The sequence below is a fragment of the Gymnogyps californianus genome, chromosome 1 (genome assembly GCF_018139145.2).
Source record: "Gymnogyps californianus isolate 813 chromosome 1, ASM1813914v2, whole genome shotgun sequence".
NCBI classification, from domain to species: Eukaryota; Metazoa; Chordata; class Aves; order Accipitriformes; family Cathartidae; genus Gymnogyps; species Gymnogyps californianus.
Genome location: NC_059471.1, coordinates 1,835,157 through 1,855,033, shown reverse-complemented (window position 1 = coordinate 1,855,033; position 19,877 = coordinate 1,835,157). Strand labels below are relative to the sequence as shown.

The window sequence follows — 19,877 nt, the reverse complement described above, 5'->3', positions numbered from 1 at the left end:
CCACCTTACCAACAACCCAACCGAGGCATGGATTGCTCTGGCCAAAGCCGGTCTCCTGCATCTACATCTCCTCTATCCAAAGTCTCAATCAGCCCAGGAGAACGTGGTGGTGATGTTCTGCTCACCGTGAAGATCACACACTCCACTTTCCAAAGGAGCTGTTTCTAGAGGATCACGTTGGCTTGGCCACGTTGGGGTCAGTGGGACAACCCACCCAAGGTTGGGTTGGAGACCATCAAGCTCCACCCTCAACCTAGAAACGGGTTTACGGCTTGGTCCCGTTCACTTCTCCACCGCATCACCGCACCAAAAAAACCAACCACCAAACCCGCTCGGGCTCTTTTATTTATTTATTTAATTTTTTTTTTTTGGAAACATTTTAATAGTTATCGAATGTTCTACATCTTACAGTAAATATCGTACAGTTACAAACTCTTGGCTGAAATCTGTCGGGGAGATCACGACCTGATCTTCAGAACCAAAACCAGAACAGAAAACAAATGGGGGGAAAAAAAAACCAAAACCAAAACCAACCCCAAATTGACGCTTCAGATGGACAAACCGAGGCTGTGGGGCTTCCCAGGGCATCAGCTCAAGGCCATGTTCCCTACACACCTTTGAGACTTAGACTTGGAAGACATGGTTCCTCTTGGGTTTACATTTTATTTTCTTGTTTTGGGTTGTTTTTTTTAATTTATTTTTGCTTAAGAGGTCCAATAAGATTTAAAAATGAGCCGGCCTGGTGGTCGAAATGAATTAAAAAATTAATTACATAGACAGAGGGGTAGGAGCCCGGCGCGGGTTTTGCTCCGTGCTAGGGGAATGGGAGGGTTTGGGTGCGATCCTGCACCCCGCTGTCTCATTTTCCCTTCCTCGCCGTGCTTCCCGATGGCTGCCGACCCTACAAACCTCTCCCGGCCCAGCACCCTGATCCTGAACCCCCTTCAGCCCGGCAAAAACCCAGCTCCCCCAGCTCCATCCCTCGCAGGAAGATGCAGCAAGGCTGCAGGTGCATCAGGATTTTTCCCTACAAACAGCACGACTGAGCGTTTCCAGCCGGGAATTGCTGCCGTTAAACCCCATATTTTGCTATTCCTGCTTTGCAAACATCCCCGTAACAGGCTATTTTACCCAATTACCGGTGAATCTATAAATGCCACGGTGCAACACGCCGGAAAAACGCCTTTTCCAAGCTCTCCTCCCTCCCAAGCTCCTTAACAGGCTTTATTTTCCTTTTTTCCCTATGGGAATGCTAGCACACGACAGAGAAAATATCTGGAGCCTGATCCTACCGGCAGCCCGATGGGCTCAGGAGCCAGCCCGGCACTTGTGGCAAAGCGAAGGGAAGATGGGCAGAAGGTTGTCGCGTTTCGGGAACAATAGATGGAGGGCCTGAAAATATTGACAATTGAAAAAAAAACCCCAAAAAACCTGGACTTAGGGGTATCCAGCGGCTCTTATTGCTATTGTCGGCTGGTCGGGTTTTCCTATCAAAAATAAAGCCCCAAATGTGGTTTTTCTCCCTCTAAGAAAGCAAGACCCAATTTCACACCCTCCGGCCGGGGACCGCATCATCCCAAATCCCCTGCGGGGATGCATCCGCCCCCCGGGATGCAGGAGGGAAGGGAGGGGATGGCAAAGGGCAGGGGGGGGTCTCTCCGGGAAGGACCGTGTTCAGCGAGATGCCGGCGGCTGGGGGGGGGGGGGGGGGAAACCTGATACTCTGAAACATCCATCATTAAAACAAACCCCTTAAATAACACTTCACGGTAATTACATCTTGAAACTGCAAAAAAAGCTGGACTGGGTGGTTATTATTATTCATAAAATACAGGAGCAAATCCTCGCCCGGAGGGTTCAGCCGCTTGGAGGCGTGATGGGTACAGGCTCCAAGGGGCTCGCTCGGGTTGGGGGCCACCACCACTATTAATACGCCTTTTTCCTCCCCCCTCCCTAAATTTTGCATTGCAGCTCGTGTTTTAAAGCAAAGATAACGGCAGGGATGGGTTAATGGTCATAACAGCGGTTTGAGAGTTATTTTCCTTCCTCTTTAGCTGGAATTCTAATCTCCGAGACACTTTGCTGGCCTCTAAGGATGGTTTAACCCCTCCTGCTCTTCCCCGCTAACGCCCAGTGTGATCCTTCACCGTGGGAAACCCTTTTCTGTAACCGACGTCGGCAAAGCTTTGCTGGAGTGAAATATTTGAGAAGCTGGTGGCCCCCAGCAGTGTTCCCCCCCCAAGGGAGTCCTCCACCAGGCTGCGACCTCCCCAGGACCTTCACTTAAGCCATGACTTGGCCAAGGAAAGGGCTTGGGATCATGGGCTTTTCTCCCATCCTTCCATCCATCCGAAAAACCACGTCCCTCCACGGGGAAGGGGACAGGGCTGCAGGTCACTGCTGGCATGAGCCGGGGGGGGCATCAAGCCCCACATCCCCATGTGGTAGCAGGGAGCATCTCCCCACCACCACAGCCCAATGAAGCCACCTTGGGAAGGAGCTACCCAAGCCTGGAGCCATGTGGTGGCCCCGGAGCCACGTGGTGGCCCTGGAGCCACGCAGTGGTCCAAGCCTAAACCCAACACCGGTTGCCAAACATGCTCACCAAAGCCTCTCGCCCAACAGACGGCGAATATTTCACCTCTTCACACCCTGGTTGAGTTAATGAGTATTTCTGCCTGGGCATAACGGGCTGAGGAGCATCAGAGCTGCTGTTGATCCAAGCGAAGAAATTAAAACTAAACCGCCTCATGTCAGATCTCACTAGCGGTAAGACTGGGTGATCCTCCATGCTGAGCTCCTGGAGCTTTCTACCCCACCTTCAGTGTTTTCTTTCCTTTCAGGAGAAAGCCTAGCATCTCCTTCCTAGCCGTGGGCCAAAATTTTAGCAGTCGTTCCTAAAGCAGTTAAGGGTGAAGGGTGCCTAGGGCAGTGGCAGGACAGTGTCTGCTGGGAAAGGTCCTCCTCTGCAGAGCCCGGGCTGTGATAACAAAGCTCATTGGACCCTGCAAATTGTAGTGCCGTTACGTTGCCTAGAGCTTACTCTATCCTACGTGTTTCAACGCTGACGGACAGCTCCTAATACATAACATGAAGTCAACAGTGAGAGCAAAAAAGGGTATTTGAGAGGTCTTCAATTCCTGTGATCTATTGGTTTGGTTTTTTTTTTGGCCCAGGTTTAACTGTAGCGTGCTACAAACAGTGGAAGGACGATGTAGTATTGTTCTTTCCAAATGTCCCGTTGCTCTTTACGTGCTAACCCTTGGCTTCGCCAAGCTGAACACCAAGCTAACCCTCTGATTATTCACTCTTTTTTTTTTTTTTTTTCCCTTCTCTTTTCCTTTTATACGAACCCAAAGTGCAACCCAAAGTACTACACAGGAGAAATCCACCTTCCCCACCCCACAGCACTGGTGTTCAGTCTTCACCCACTTTGTTTCCCCTTGAGGTTGGGAAGGTCAACCAGAGCTTTGCTAGCTTTCCTTTAAAACCAGCAGAACCAACCAAATGACCCCCATACAGAAGCGCCGGCACCAACACCAGACCTGACAAACCACCTGGGACCAACCAGTGGTAGGAAAAGTCCTCTTGGGTCCCTAAGCTTGTTTCTCCCCATTTGGACCATGTTCATGGGAAGGAGCCCCAGTAGCTCCTCCCCACGGCAGCAGAAGCCAAGCTGGGAGACACCACCAAGAGCAAGGAGGTCTCACCCAGGTGCCAACAACTGGTCATCGTGCTCTTCTGAAAGACCCTCCAGTCTGACCTCTACACCACCATGTCCCGGTCAAGGTGACCCTCCAGTGTTGGTCTCCACTGCCCTCACCTCCATCTGGAGATGTGATCCAGGCATGACCAAAGCAGAGCAACCAACAGAGACATCTGGGCACTGACTCAACACCACACATGGCTTGGAAACCCATGCCAGGCAGTGGTGGGAGGGATTCCCATCCACGTCTCCTAACCTGACCGCTTTAAAGGCTCTGGATTTGGTCCGTTGTGACACCCTCGGAGGCCAAGAGATGTGAGAGTTGCAAACACGCTGCCGGGTGAACGTAATTCTTTTGGCACGCTTGAGGGAAAAATCAAAACCCAACGATGTTTTTGTCTTAGGAAAAGAAAAAAGAAGAAGAACCTTGTTTCTATGCTGGGTTTAGTGATAAGGATTTAAAAATAAACCGGCCGCAAGCATTGTCTGCAAATACGAACTCTCTCTCTGCTGCCCTCGAGACAACTTATTGCTCTACTTGGACACCCCGAGGTGGGATGTCACTGGCCGCAGTCAGCTTCATGTCCTCGCACCCTGGGGTAAGCCAAAACCCCAAGAAATTACCCCGACGCCCACAGCCTCTGCGTGCCTGTTGTCTCCCAGCCCGGTCCACGTCAACTGTGGATCACCTTCCTTGCTCTTGCCTTTTCTCAGGTGCCTTCCCGTGAGGAAGGCGACATGTTTATTGCTATTGCTTCCTCTTCCCTCCCACTTCTCCCCACTCGCCAAGCAGAGCAGCCGGACATCATCCCCCTCTCCGGCCTTTCTCTGTGGTGCTGGGATTTGTGCTTGGATGAACATTTCTCCTGGAAGTCTCTGAGCCCAGCTGTAACCCAAAGAATGAGGGGGCACCTTGATTGCCACAGAAGTGTTGCAGTTTGGTCTCAGCCCTGCCAGCAACATGGGTGCAAGGTGAAGCCACCCGTTTTTCCCCTTGCCCTGCCTCGAAGACTCTTCTCCATCAACCAGCCGCCCTCTTTTCCCACACCACTAGACTCTGGAGAAGCTCTTCAGACCAACCCCTGGACCTGGAGAAGCTCTTCAGACCAACCCTTGGACCTGGAGAAGCTCTTCAGACTATTCCTTGGACCTGGTGAAGCTCTTCAGACCAACCCTTGGACATCTCCTTGCTTCCTTCAACAGCCGCCCGGCACATCTCTGCCTGCAAACGGTAGCCATGCAAGGAAGGAGCTGCCTTCTCCCTCACGCAGCCCCAGGACATGGCTGATGGGGAGCATCTCGTTTTCCCAAGAGGTGCAAGATGCTACCAGGGCACGCGTCTCTCCGCTGCTCTCTTCCCATCACGCAAGATCCGTTTGCCCAGTTGGAAAAAGCAGACCAAAGACCCGATGGTGACCAGTCCTCCTACTTCCTAAGACAAGTGTGTTACGTCGCTAATTATATTTATATTCTCTTACTCCTACAAAAGAAGGGATGAGTTCAGAATTTCACTGCAGATAATGCATTTATAATCTATCACGACAGCTATCTGGAAGACACCAATTTTCTTGTAATATGTTATGGAAGGTTAAATAATTTATATTATTCAACTAAAAATACCCAAACCAAATCCGAATAAGCCTGCCTACCAGCGCTGTGCTTTTCACGTAGTACCCTGAACACCAACCACTCTTACTAGCCAAAGAAAATCTAGGCTCTCGTCAACAACAACGACAACAGAAAAAATAACAAAAAAAGAACCCAAACAAACAAGAAGTGGGGGATCTTTGCACCACTCAGCTGGGCAATGCTGGAAAAGTGAATATTCTGAGCTTTCAAATGATAGGACCAAAGAGAGAACTTTACTATTGCTCAGTGTCAGTATGTGTGTTACACAATTTATGTGGGTTGGGGAGGAGGAAGGGGGAGAGGGGGTGGGAAAAAAAAAAGAGGCAGAAGATTAGAAAAAGCAGCTTTTACAAAAACCACTAAAGAATGCATAAAGTGACCCTTGCACTTTTTTTTTTTTTTCTTTTGTTCTTGCAAACAGACGAGGTGCTGCAGTACAGCGGCCACAGCACCGATGTAAGACTTGTGTAGTTGCATACAATGTTTGACTCCGGATCTGGAAAAGAGCAAACATATTAAAAACAAGGAGTTAGAAGCAAGCGGTGCAGGATCAGACAGGGCTGTTCTCCTCTCCTCTGCACCCCTGCACCGCGTGCAGCACGTATAGCTGACGCATACGGGATTTAACCATCCCTCGCGCCGCTCTGCGGGCAATTTCTTGGGCCCGGAGCTGAGAAAGCAGCAGCTCACCGGTGGGATCCAATGCACAGGATTAAAAATACGTGGATGGGATGGTCTCTGCTAATTGCACAACGATTTGTCATGGGCAGGATGAGCCCAGCGTAATGTAGGCAGCAAGGAGAGATTTCAGATGAGATCTACGCTGCCTCCCCGCGCAGCATCATGTGCTCCCATCAGCTGCGTTGCCCCTTAATTGGGCATGATGGACCAAGGGTTCCAGCAACTCGGAGAAGGCGTTTAAAGAAGCACCTGGGATTTCTGGGATCCTGAGCAGGACACGGACCTGCAGCCGGTTGCAGGCAGCTGCACGCAACCCCGGTGCTAATGAACAGGCAGGGTGCGGGCAGCTGCACGCAACCCCGGTGCTAATGAACAGGCAGGGTGCAGGCAGCTGCACGCAACCCCGGTGCTAATGAACAGGACGATCTCCCAGCACGTTTTAGCAGGGAAAAACCCACATATTCAAGTGATATGAAAGACAGGGAGGGTTTCTTTATCAGGGAGTGTAGCGATAGGATGAGGGGTAATGGTTTTAAACCAAAAGAGGGTAGATTTAGGTTAGCTATTAGGAAGAAATTCTTTACGATGAGGGTGGTGAGGCACTGGCACAGGTTGCCCAGAGAAGCTGCGGATGCCCCATCCCTGGAAGTGTTCAAGGCCAGGCTGGATGGGGCTTTGAGCAACCTGATCTAGAGGAAGGTGTCCCTGCCCATGGCAGGGGGTGGAACTTGATGGTCTTTAAGGTCCCTTCCAACCCAAACCATTCTGTGATTCTATGAAAGAGCGTGATGCATCCCAAAACCTTAAAGCATGAAAATTCCCACCCTCACAGTGCCCAGTTGCACTCGGAGCAGCTGGATGCCACTGAGGTCACTGGTAAAGCCTTGCACACACCGAGCAGCAAGATGTAAGGTCAAGGTGCGCCGTGCTTTGCTAACAACACCCTCCGTAGCCCCATGACAGCATGCTGTGCCGCTGTCCCTGCCGGGGAGCAGTGCTAAATGGCTCTTCTGGAGTCAAAGCATCGCCCGGACAAAGGGATTCAGCAGCTTTGTAGGAAGGAGAGAAGCAATGGCAGTGCTCGGTGGCTGATTAATCGACAAGGGCAGAGCAAGACCTGCAAAGGCAGTACTTACATGAATTGGCCAGTGGGTTTACCAGTGTGGAGGTACGTAGCTGTAGGTGGGGGTTCCTTGAGCCCTGTACGTTGGCACGGAAACTGGATGTGCTCCGATGGCGGTGTGTTGTGGGGTGGTCAACAAAGTTCCTGCAACGGCACGGAGAAATATTTAGCGAGGAGGAGAGCTCCATCAGGGGAGCGGAACGCCGAGGGTACGGTGCTGCAGACCGCATCCGAGGGGCAGGCACAGCATCAGCTGCCTTTTTTTTCTTCTTCATTTCTCCCAAATACTATTCTGCCCATGAGACCTGAATCGAAGGTGTTTGACTCACGCGGCTGGTATCAGCCAGCACCATGAACGGAATAAACCCACCTGAAACTCCAGCATATTTTCCATGCTACTTTTGGCCCTTAACTCATCTTTTTCCAATTTTCCTTGTCCCTAAAGACCAGCAGCAGAGCTAGCCACTAACCTGCTGACATCTTCCACCTGCTGAAGGCACCGGGCTAAATTGCAACAGCAGATCACTGCAGCGATCTGAAACATCTAAGGACCAAACTGGAAGGGATGAGGGTTGCAAAAGGAGATGAGAAAAAACCCAGACCTTCCAGGGAAAAATAAGATGAGCTTTGCCACTCATCTCCCAAGGGCAGGGGAGCTCTTTTGCTTTATTTAAACCCACAGAGCCAAGAGCCTTGGGATGCAGCAGAAGGAGCGATCCTCTCCCAGCAACGAAGCAGAAGGACTTGCCCGGTGCAGCCTCTTTTCTTTTAGTCTGCAGCTGATACGCAGAGGGATTTTAGGTGAGAATTTGCAGGGTGCCTTCAGCAGACGTGGCGAGGGAGAATACAGCCTCAAACTACTCTGTTCTGGGAGTAACTGGGTGCTTGCAACAACTTCTCAGTTTCTGGGTCTCTCTCTACAAATGCTACTCCTGAAATTTTAAGACATCCCACGTGCATTAATTACATCTATCCACTTCTCAGTATAAGCAACGGTAAATCTCTCAGAGTGGTTCTTGTCATACCCAGGCTGCAATATCTCTGCTTGCACCAGGGATTGCGTCCCATAACAGAGTCCTATTTCACAGCTAATGCAGATGCAAAAGGATGAATGATGCGTTTCTTGGCACAGTTCAATATACAATCCGAAGAATTGTTAATGAGAGAAATACAGGCTTTGGAAAAAATAAAACCAACCCATATCCTTACTTAATGTGCTATCAATTAATTGCAGTTTGAAGCAATCCTGCACATAAAATGCAGAGGTTTTGGGATACATAAACCAAGGTTAATGTTCATTTCGTCAAACGAATGCAAGACCATAAGTATCCTAAAAAAGGAACTTGAGGATAGAAATACAACAGTATTTGAAGATGGACAAACCTGGTTATTCCTCTACTTATGGAACAGACAGAGGAAAGAATAATATATTTAAGGATGCAAGAGTGCGTCCCTCTAGAGTGAGCCAAACGAAAGGTCTCCTCTGCTAACCTAAAAACTGAGTGTGATGAGTATCAGGAGCAAATGAATTGATTTTTGCCTGCAAAGGAGCGGTAACCAGCAAGCAAAACTAGCAGACGAAGCTGCAATTAGCTGTGTGCAAGGCGCTTCTGCAGCCACTTGCCGGATACACCCTGCAAGGCTGCAGGCAGCACGTGGGATGCAGAGAGAGTTTTTCATCCAGGACAAGTCTCCTGCACCAGTTGTTTGGATATGTCCCACCCGAGAGATGAAACTATGGCTCAGAACATGGAAAGATTTTCCTTCTTACCTGCTGACATTGCCATGGTGGTCCCAGCGACCATCCCCATGGCCACACCGTTGGTCCTGGGCGCAGCGACCGGGGCCGGATAGATGGCCGATGGGATGCTGTTGGGCTGAACCACGGTGGTGTGATGGATAACGTGAGGCTGTGCCGCGTACACTGGCTGGGTATAATAAGCTCCCTGTTTGAGAAGGGAAAAAAAAACCACCATCGTCTTTCTCATTCGACGGAAAGCACAAGCCAAAGCAGTGACTTGAAGCCCAGTGTTTTATTTAGAGGCAATCACCAGCTCTGTGTGCAGTGGGTGTCAGCCCGGTAACACAGACCGTGCTGTCAGCGAGGAATTACATCAGCTGCGACTGTAGATCCCGCTACGGAGTGAGCAGTGATGCTGTCGGGGCCGGTCCTGCCGGCTGCGGCAGCACAGCCCCACACCTACCCCCTGGACCAGATGGGACACAGGAGGTTCCCAAGCCCAGCCTGTATCACGAGCCCGGAGCGGCTCCACTGTGACAGTCCTTCACTTCGAGACTTCAAGCCCTCAGCTCCTCCAGATGTGTTGCAGAAGCAATATTAAGACAAGCAGGCGTCACGCGTAGCTGCTGGTACAAAGAGCTGCCCATGGGACGTCGTTCAAGCACTGCCAAAGGGCTGGTCCTTCCCATGAGCAAGCTCCTGTGCCTGGAGACCCGGACAAGCAAAGGATGAAGCTGAACCTGGGGACACGTGGGATGGTCCCCGGGATGGATGAAGGCAACGGGACTGGGAGGGGGATCAGCATCACGGGTCGGAGAGTCAGCTCGTCAGGGATAAACAGTGCTGCTCTGGTAGGATGAAATGGGGCCTGGACTCAAAAGACTTTGGCTGCTGGTGTAGAAAATGAACAAGAGATGGAAGAAACGGAGAAGCCATGGCTCTCGCTGATCCCAAGGTGCTTGCTTGGGGCCAGGAAGTGTGTCGTCTTCTTGGGTTTCCAAAGAGAGACAGAAGGGCTCTGAAATCCAGGCTGCTGAGACCCAGGAGGTCTTGAAACAAGAGGGGAAGGACGGGTGGGAATAAAAGGAAGGAGCCAACAGAAAAAGCTCCACATCCAAAATAATGAAGGGCCTGAAACGTGAGCGGCGCAAGGGAGAGAACTGCCGTCCCTGGGACAGGCAGGGACACCGCCGGTACCTGCAAACCAGGGACGGTCAGAAAGATGAGGGGGTTTAAAACAATGAAGGGAGATTTTATCGTGCATTAGTGAAAGCCGTTAGAGAACCTCTGAAGGTATGGATTAAGGGGAGAAGGAGATGCAGGTGAACTATTAAATTACTTCTTTCTTTCAGGAGCTACAAAGGTTGATAGGACAAATTGCAGATGCTGAAAGGCCTTTCCTTGGGGAATGAGAAGGATGTGCTAAGATAAATTAGGCCCATGAAGAAAAGGTGACTGAGAAATCAGCTGCTGAGAAGGAACATCCCAGGCGATGAATGCTGCAAGCACAACGTGCTGAGAGCATCTACCAAAGCATCTCCTTCTCGCTGTTGTTCCCTTCCAGGCTGTCAAAACTCTTATTTGCCAGTCCCTGGGAAGCAGAGATGAGGAAACGGCATCTGCAAGCCCTGCTCCATCTCAGGCTTGCTGGTGGGCACTGCTAGCAGATGCCAACCTCCCACTGCAGCCAGGATCGGAGAGGAACCAGGAGGTAGGGATGGGTTTGGTCCCCAGCGGTTTATGCAACGCTCAGTAATGGAAGGAGAGGTGATGGTGGACAAAATTGGAGCAAGAGGAGACGCTCTGGTCTCAGCAAGGCATGGAGAAACCACTCCATGAGGCTGCAGCTGCTGGAGAAGTTGGTTATATGACATTAAGGAGGAGGGGGAAAACAAGGGAAGCCATAGGGCCAGCTTGCTCCGAGGAGCTCATGATCTTCAGTGGGAATGGGCATCAAGGTGATTTTCGGAGGACATCTGCCCTAAATTGCATCCCTGTGGAGGATCTTGGCCCGAGCACATAGCTGGAGGCAGTGGCAATGCAGGAGCAGAGAAGATGGTACTGGGAACCCATCCAGGTGCTCAGGAAGGAGCTCCTCCATGAGGACACGAATCTGGGTCATGCCTGAAGTAGCTTGTGCTGGTGACGGTGACACAGGGGCTTTTCCATGGGAGGTGGCAGGAGGGCGATGCAAGTCGAGTGAGATGCCAACGGCCACCAGCGTCGACCCTGTGGTGACCCAGACTCATCTGTGGCCCTGGGGAAGAGCAGCGTTGAGAGCTGGGGAGGGTGGGGAGAGGTGGGTGCAGGGCCACCCTGGAGGCAGCAAGCCCTGGCAGTCAGGCGTGTGATTTGTGGGGAAGGGACCTGATTCCCAACCTGGCCGAGCCACAGGGATGCCACTGTGTTGACTCCGCTGCACACCCACAACCACGCAAGACCATGTCTCATCCAGAGGATCCAACGGAGGAGGCAGGAGAGAGACCTCAGCATCCCGGAGACCCACCAAGCCCCACCATGAGCACCTCCATCCCGCCAGGACATGGGTGCTCAGCCCTGACAGCCAAGGACGAAGCCCTGCAGGAACCTCGAGCTGTATTTGCACGCCGTTGAGTGAGGCGGTGAGCCGCCGCGGCGGCTGGCGAGGCACCTACCTGGGTGTACAGGTTCTGCTGTGGATAGGCACTTCTGATGGGGTACATAGCGGTTTGGTACGGATTCGGAGACGGCGAGTAGGGAGGAGGTGCGTTGTTACTCTGGGTCGGTGGGACCTTGTAGGGAGTCCCCGCAGTGTACCCTGGCGAAGACAAAGAGTAGTTCAAGTTAGGGTGAGGATTTACGGCTGCAGAGCTGGTCCACCCGGCAACCCGAGCCGCCGTTCATGATGCACCAGCTGCTCGCTGGGCATCCCTCAGCATGGAAGGAGACGTACCGAGATGCACCAGCATCTACTGACATCCCATGAAACCCACCAAGCTGAGACCTCCGAGGCCAGCAGCCAGCCCCTGGCTACTCGATCACAGCAGCCGGGGCTGCATCCTCCACCCAGCCCGGCAGTGGCTCTTCCCACACTGCCTACACCGGGCCATAGAGCTGATGAGTATTCCCAATGGTCAAGGCATGACTTGATGGGACTCAACCAGCACTTAAATCGCCTAAGACAGCAGCATCCCCACACCTACTCGCCCGTCTCTATACATCTACTTGATGAGAATAATATTTTTCCTTCTCTCCTCCCCAGATTTTTGTCCTTTCAGCTTTTTTGCTCGGGGCGTGATGGGCAAAACCAGAATTTAATTGCTGGAGGATCTAATTTCATGGCACGGTATTGCTTTCCCCTGCCTATGTCCCCAAGCAATGACTGGAAAAGCAGCAACACCGGTGGTCCAAACCTTAATATTAAGGTGAAAACGATGGATGCCTTTAAGTATTTCATCAAGGTGGATAGTGCCGAGCAGTTTCCTCTCCTGCAAAGGAGGGCTGTGACCATCAGCTCGCCTTGCAGGTGGGAAAGGCAACCCCAAGTGATGCTCGAGCACCTTTATACCTGTCCCGCTCCCCGCAGGCTACTTGCATTAGCGACAAAAGCAGCAAATCTGCTTTATTGTCATTAAGAAAAGCCATTTGCTCTGCTCGGTAAACAGGCACGGCAGGCTGCTGGGAAGCCGGGAGGAGCAGTGGGGGCTTGGGAGGGCAGTGGTTAGGCAGGCGCAGGCAGCCGGGGAAAAATCCCTTGCAATATTTGTGATCCTGATATGGCAGATTGCAATTTTTGTCTTTCTTCTGTTCGGATGTAAGGAAGAGAAAATGGACTTCAGCATCCCCCAGCCTTCCCTCTCATCCCATCAGGCTGTTTAGCTGGAGCATCCAAGTCCCAGATTTACACTTTATTGAAGGTCTAAAGAAACCTTAACTTATCTTGCAGCATTCAGGAGATGCTGAGTATAATGGGGAACAAACTAAAATGAAGGATCCTTTCCAAAACATGGAAATTTGTCACCAAAAATAAACCTAACCTAACAAAAAATAACCTACAGGATAACGTGATATCAGCTGACCTGCTGGCTGTGGGTGTCACTTTGGGGTTTTGCTGCTATTTGCATTAAGTTCTGAGCTGTCTGGTGCTTATAAAATTATATTTTCCTTCCACAAAGACCCAGCGGTACCAGCTCAAGATCCTCTAATGCAAGTCTGATCATATTTGTCTTTTTTTTAAAGGCTTTCCCTGGAGCGAGGACATCCCGAAAGGATCTCCACTTTTCTTCTGCTTCCTTTCAAGGTACCTTCCTATCTGTTGACTTGTGATGAATATGGGGTCGACCCCCAAACCTTCCACCAATTTTGCTCTCCAAAAAGAAAGGGGTGGCTTTAAGCCGGTCCATGATAACACTGCGTCATCCAATTCTTGTTACCTGGCAGCAAAGTACCGTAAGACCTCATGGCAAGTAGAGCGTCTAAAGGAGGTGCGACCTGCCCCGAGGGTGGGATGTCCCTGCACCAAGGATATGCGGCACCTGAATTCCCAACCTTTAGAGGCTTTTCCAGGGAAGGCTCCATGAAGTTGTCCCTGAAACATTATTACTTAAGTGCTAAATTGGGGAAAAATCCTCCAGAATACTTAAAGTTGTGCTTTAAGGTTTGTTTTTTTTTTTTAGGGTAGACTACAAGCTGAGCTGCTGTCATGGGATGCCCCGGACTGCATCAAGTGTGCCGTGAAGGCATCAAGGTGTTGGTCACAGCTTGATGAACGGTTAAAAAAAATGGAAATGGTAAAAAATCTGCTCGCACAAGGAAGGAAAAGCACGTGGGCTGGGCTGGCTGGTGAGAAATGGTAGCCAGCTCTTGCAGGAGGGCTGGGAGAAATCATCCTGAGAGCAAACGGACCCCGAAGACTGTGTAGCACGGAGAGGAGAAGGCAAGGCTCAGCCCAGCGATAAGACGTCTAAACACTCAAATATAATGAACTAATTTATTCAACCAGTGTTCAGGGCAGCAATTAATGAAAGCTAAGATTTCAAGTCTGCTAATATCCCATATTATCCGCCCGGCACTGAAACAGCATGAAGATAACGTGGAGCTTTCTAGGAACTCCCAAACAGCATCTCACCGCCTCCTGATCACTGCAGATTGGAAAAAATGTGTTAATTAAACAGCGGAATAGCTGTGACCCTTTTTCTGACTCACATTAGCAGAAGAGCAACTATCTTTAAATGAGAGATGGAAGCAGCGAGAGGAAATGCAGGTTCGAAACGGCCGTATTCACCCCAGCAGCAGCACTGGAGACTCCTCCATCATGAGGTCCTCCCGGAACCCAACAACTTCACCTACAGACCAACCAACCTCCTGTTTTTCAATCATCTTACGGATTTTTTTTTTCTATTCTGAACTCATTTTTCCAAACAAAGAGCTTGGAGGCTGCCAGTTATCGGCATCACGCTTCATTTCTGATGGGCGTCTGGAGAAGCAGGCCAGCTCAAGGCTGTGTGGTTTCACCTTGAATGCTAACACTTGCTGCGGTTTCCCGATTGCTGAATCACGGACAATTTAGCTATGATATTAAAAAAGGTATTAAACATAGTAGTCCAGGCAGATGTAATCTTCCATGTTTATAAATTGGGAAAAAATAGAAGAATTTGTGGGTAGAAACGACGCGCAATCAAGTTTTAATGACACAAGATGATGGAGGCTCCTCTCGGAAAAGCATGTCTGACAGCTAATTTTAAAGCCTAATTATGACTATCTAACACCTTATTAGGATTAGGAGGTTGGCATGGCCCGTGCTTCTGCTGCTTCGCGGTTCAGCAGCAGGCTGGGATTTTAAAAGCAATAGCGAGCCTTTAAGCTCCAGCTTCTATTAAAATTGCTGATTAAATCCCTCGTGCCACTCTAGAAATCTCAACCTTATTGATCCTGCAGCACAGAAGTGCCCTGAATTGCAGAGATAAATTTTTCTATAATAGCACGAAGGCTGGGGGGGGTGGGGGGGAACTCTGTGATGAATTTTGTATCACCATCTCCTCTTGTTTCCACATGAAGGGTTCACCACAAGCACGATTCCTCAGATGGATAAGGAATTGGCCGGATGGCCACATCCAGAGTTACAGTCAACAGCTCAATGCCCAAGTGGAAACCAGTAATGAGTGGTGTCCCTCAAGGGTTGGTACTGGGACCAATACCATTTAATATCTTCATCAATGACGTAGATGGTGGGATTGAGTGCACCCTCAGCGGGTTTGCAGACACCAAGCTGAGTGGTGCAGTTGATACTTCAGTGGGAAGGGATGCCATCCAGAGGGACCTGGACAGGCTTGAGGAGTGGGCCTGTGCGAACCTCATGAAGTTCAACAAGGCCAAGTGCAAGGTCCTGCCCATGGGTCGGGGCAATCCCCTGGGGGATGAAGGGATGGAGAGCAGCCCTGCGGAGAAGGACTTGGGGGTACTGGCAGATGAAAAACTGGACATGAGCCGGCAATGTGCGCTCGCAGCCCAGAAAGCCAACCGTCTCCTGGGCTGCATCACCAGCAGCGTGGCCAGCAGGTCGAGGGAGGGGATTCTGCCCCTCTGCTCCGCTCTGGTGAGACCCCACCTGCAGCACTGCGTCCAGCTCTGGGGTCCTCAGCACAGGAAAGACACGGACCTGTTGGAGCGGGTCCGGAGGCCATGAAAATGGTCAGAGGGCTGGAGCACCTCTGCTATGGAGAAAGGCTGGGAGAGTTGGGGTTGTTCAGCCTGGAGAAGAGAAGGCTCTGGGGAGACCTTATTGTGGCCTTTCTATATATAAAGGGGACTTTTAAGAAAGCTTATAGATTGGACATAAGGAAGAAATTCTTCCCTGTGAGGGTGGTGAGGCACTGGAGCAGGTTGCCTGGAGAAGCTGTGGATGCCCCTCCCTGGAAGTGTTCAAGGCCAGGTTGGATGGGCTTTGAGCAACCTGGTCTAGCAGAAGATGTCCCTGCCCATGGCAGGGGGCTTGGAACTAGATGATCTTTAAAGGTCCCTTCCAACCCAAACCATTCTACGATTCTATGATTCTGTGATTCTATAAAAACAGACTTGCATTTTTTCAGTAGATTCAAGCTGTGGCTAAGGAGGCTGCACTCAACGCACTCCCACCCCTGGGAGCAGAAGGCAGATCCCCTGAGGAAGACACAGGGCAGAACTTGGGGCTCACGCCACGGCGGATTGCGGGCAGGAGTAAGCAGCCGCGAGCAGCTCTGGGAGGTCCTATATGGTTGCATGGCCCAGTTGAGTCTGACTGGTTCTGGGTGTCTGGTCCTGCTTCTGCCACCGCCCTCCAGCTTGGCTCATCCTCCTCCAGCCTTTTTCCTGACTTTATTCTCCATCTGCCTTCCCTGCACCCAGGGGGCTGGAGGAACAGCTTTGGAGTGGTGAGCATGGGGACATCACAGGGAATGACGCCACAGTGTGGACACCAGCACGGGCAGCTGCCTGGCAGGCTTGCATTGCCTTTGCCGAAGTCCTCCCTGGCACATTGTCACTGCCACCACTATCCTCACCAGCCAGACAAAAGCAAACAGGAGGCTCCGGGGCAGAAATGACCATAAAATCTATAACCTTGCTCATCTACCATGCGCAAAGCTTTGTGGCTATGAGCCCCCTGATCTCAGCTGGAGCGTTTAAGCAACAAAACAAAATATCTGAGGCAAAACCAAGCTTTGAAAGCCCATCATTAAAGGCCAAAAGGCCAAAAGGCAAAGGCATGTCCCCACACTGTAGGCAAGGCCAGGGTGAAGGCACCTGGGCAGCCCTTACCCAGCCTTTAAGTTCACGTATGTCTCGCCATGGTCTTTCACTGCAGGTTCACAGCCCAGTAGAGCCCTCAGCACCTTTTCTGTCTTACTGGTGCAGATGTGGGGAGGTACTGAGCAGCTATTGCATATTTATTCGTATTTATCCCTGTTCAGCATGCGGCTCCAGTCCGTACCGGTGGGCACTCTTCACCCTGGGAACAGAAGGACTCATCTCCCAGGCTTCTCCTTGGCTCTCCTCCATCCAGATCTGACACCTTGCTGATGCTCATGAGGAAGCTCTCACCCGTCTCCTGCCACAGGACACCTGGGGAAGGCTGTTCTCCCAAGAACAAAACCTGGGCTAGGTGAGATCGAGCCGAAGGACAGAACCAATTTGGGATGTCCAACCTGAAATGCTTCTGGTTTTTCAGAGCCTGCGCTTGAGATGGCATCTCCCAGCGGAGCTCTGGCGAAGCCAACCGCAGCTATCAGCCTGAAGCATCTCTGCAAATCAAACCTCAAGGCTTTATCTATTAAATTTAATTTCCAAATTAAATGTGCCCAAGCCAGTTCTCTGGAAACGAAGCCAGCCTGCATGGGTCTGGCCGGTGACTGCATTATTAATCTCCTTTATCACCCACACTGGGTGGCCACAGCCAATTTTTGCGCCCAAACTCTTTCCTACCCTGGTACCTGCTCTTGCCCTCTCTGATTTCACAGGAGGAATCTCACCTGCAGCAGCCCGGAGGTGCAATGGGGAGGAGAAATCACATCCAGGCACGGGTTGAACTCCAAGGGGATTTTGCCAAAAAATATCTAGGTTTCTACTAATTACAAGCTGAGATTTTCCAAACACTTACAACTCGGTCAAATCTGGTCTGGCATGAAATTAGGTGCGATGCACTGTGTCAGGCATACAGCCCCTACCCCAAAGAATGGTAGGGACGTCCCTTTTCAAAGAGAAAGTCTCCCAAAGGCTTTTAACAGGTTTGTTTTTAATAATTCTTTTCATCAAAAAAAAAGAAACAATATTTCTTCCTTTCATCTCATTCTGTAAATGATTTAATTGAGCACAAAAAGGGAGCCTGGAGCAGACAGACACTGAGGATCGCTTCAACCCACGTGTGTGCATGGGCGCAGCGGTCCCAGCCTTGCAAACATGGCCCACGGAGAGTCGCTTTAAGATACCTTATATTTTTTTCTCCAAATACAACTGGGAGTTTTCCATTTGGAACCCGGGAGTGGTCCCACCTCACACTTGCAGCACGCCCCACACTAGCCATGCCCCGGCTTTAGCAGGTAACGTGAGGGCAAGAGCAGGCAAGAGCCGTCAGGCAGGGGCCGGAGGACACCCCACATACCAGGGGAAGCACCGGGGGCCTTATCAGGGAGCTTATCACCGCTCCTGGAGGCATTATTTGGCCTCTTAGGGGATGAGATTACCAGGCTCCACCTGGAAAAGCCTGTTTGACTGTGATCCGTAAGCAGCATCTCCTCCCCCCTGCCTCTGCTCAGCCAGTTTGAGTTAAAAGGTGGGAATTTCAGCCGGGTTCCTTGAAAACCATGCTTTATTTTGGAATTCTCTCTTTCACTTTTAAGGGAATAGGAAATAATCTCCCTTTGGTTTTTCTACGCACACCGTTCTGCTCAACCCCAGAGCATCAGCACCGCAGATATACGCCTGCAAACAACCTCAGGTTGCTCCTGGGGACCAAACGCTCAGCTAAAAGAGAGGCCTTCACCCTTCTCCACTTGACTTCCTCCTCTGACGGGGTGCTAGGAGGGTTGGTGCTCTCCTTTTCACGCTCCTTCATGGTTTTAACACACGCGAACAGAAAGGAGCAGGGATGCTACCTCGTTTTCAGAAGAAAAAACCCAAGAGCTCTGCAAAATTTCATCCCAGAAGGGAATTGCAGCAGCAGCGCAACGCTCCCACTGGGCAGCTCTGGCAGCAGAAGGTGATGGATCTGCTACATGGTACCAGCGAGCACCCCCAGGACCTGTAGCACCCTCACCTGTGTCGGGGCTCAGCACCCAGGGAAGAACACACGGACACACGGACACCTGCACGGATACGAATGATCCCATCCGTTGCAAACAGGCTGATCCCAGATAACCCCATCCCCAAATAAATAACCCACAGGAGGGGAGGCAACTGGGCACAGAACAACCAAGTAAAACCCCAGAAGAAAAGGTTTATTTACTGAATGCTGCAGAAGAAGCCTGATAAGTTCTGTTCTCGGTCCCGGTGTCCACCGGGAGGTGGAAGGTGCCCTCCGTGGCACAGGAGGAGGAGGTCTGTGGCCAGGCTTGCTTCATCAGAAGTGTAGCTTGAGTGGAGACAGAGAAGAGGTGTCACACAGAGCAATGAAGATACAACTTCCCGCATTTATGTCACATTTGAACCGCTTTGCTGCTCTCTCCCTTTCCCCCCCACCTTTTAAGGACAACCATCCGTTGGAATTTCACACCGTGGTTCCTCTGGCCCCACCTGCTCCCCATGGAGGGATGGTTTGCCCAGTGCATTGCAGCAAACCAGTTACCTACCCCAAACAACTGGTTTCCTGAGCTAAGCGACCTGCATGAAGATCCACACCTGGGGGACGTGGCCAGCAGAGCCACCATCCCTCCCCAGATACCACTGATCACCTCTGTGCATAGGTACCAGTAACGGCTGTCCGTGGCCTTCTTTCCCAGCTGGAAAACAGGCTGAGCCTGGTGTGCAAGGCATTTTATTCACAGTAAAACCCTTTGAGATGCTTGCATGGCAGGTACCACCAGTGGGCAAGGTACTGGTTGCTGTGACCATCCCATCACAGCGTTGGGTGATCCTTAGAAACCCTGGAAAGGACAGTCAGCAGAAGCAGTGGCTTTGGGCAGGTTGCCCTGTATCCCAGTTTGCGGAAAAGTATTTATGAAGCCAAGTAAGATAATCCAGAAGAACCTCAAGAGCCAAATCTTGTGGCATTTGAGAAGGGACCAACCGAATTCAGTCATTTTGTGGGTCTTAAATTTTCTGAAAGAGGAAAAGGTTTTATACTAACTGCCATAATGCACCTCTGTATGAGGAACCAGCACTGGCTATACCTTTATCCTATATCCAAACACATTGCCAATGCTCATCTAAGAAGGACTGCCATTACACCGAAGGCTTTCTGGAGCACATCTATGGAGAAGGCAGATCACCAACCCAAGCCTACAACCAGGCTCCTTCCCAAAGCTGGTGCCTCCGGGAAAGGCTTAACA

The 19,877-nt window shown here is 50.9% G+C and overlaps 1 protein-coding gene across 1 annotated transcript in view; it reads right to left on the bottom strand.

The window, feature by feature from the left end:
- Positions 1-333: 333 nt before the first annotated feature.
- The window catches only part of FAM168A (family with sequence similarity 168 member A), a 214,454-nt gene continuing 194,910 nt past the window's right edge, over positions 334-19,877 (bottom strand). Inside the window, exons 5-9 of the mRNA XM_050915401.1 lie at positions 18,836-18,961; positions 11,535-11,677; positions 8,911-9,085; positions 7,153-7,283; positions 334-5,831 (exon numbers count right to left, since the gene is read on the bottom strand). Coding sequence (XP_050771358.1) covers positions 7,171-7,283; positions 8,911-9,085; positions 11,535-11,677; positions 18,836-18,961 — 557 coding nt within the window. The 3' untranslated portion in view covers positions 334-5,831; positions 7,153-7,170. The remainder of the gene's footprint in view (positions 5,832-7,152; positions 7,284-8,910; positions 9,086-11,534; positions 11,678-18,835; positions 18,962-19,877) is intronic.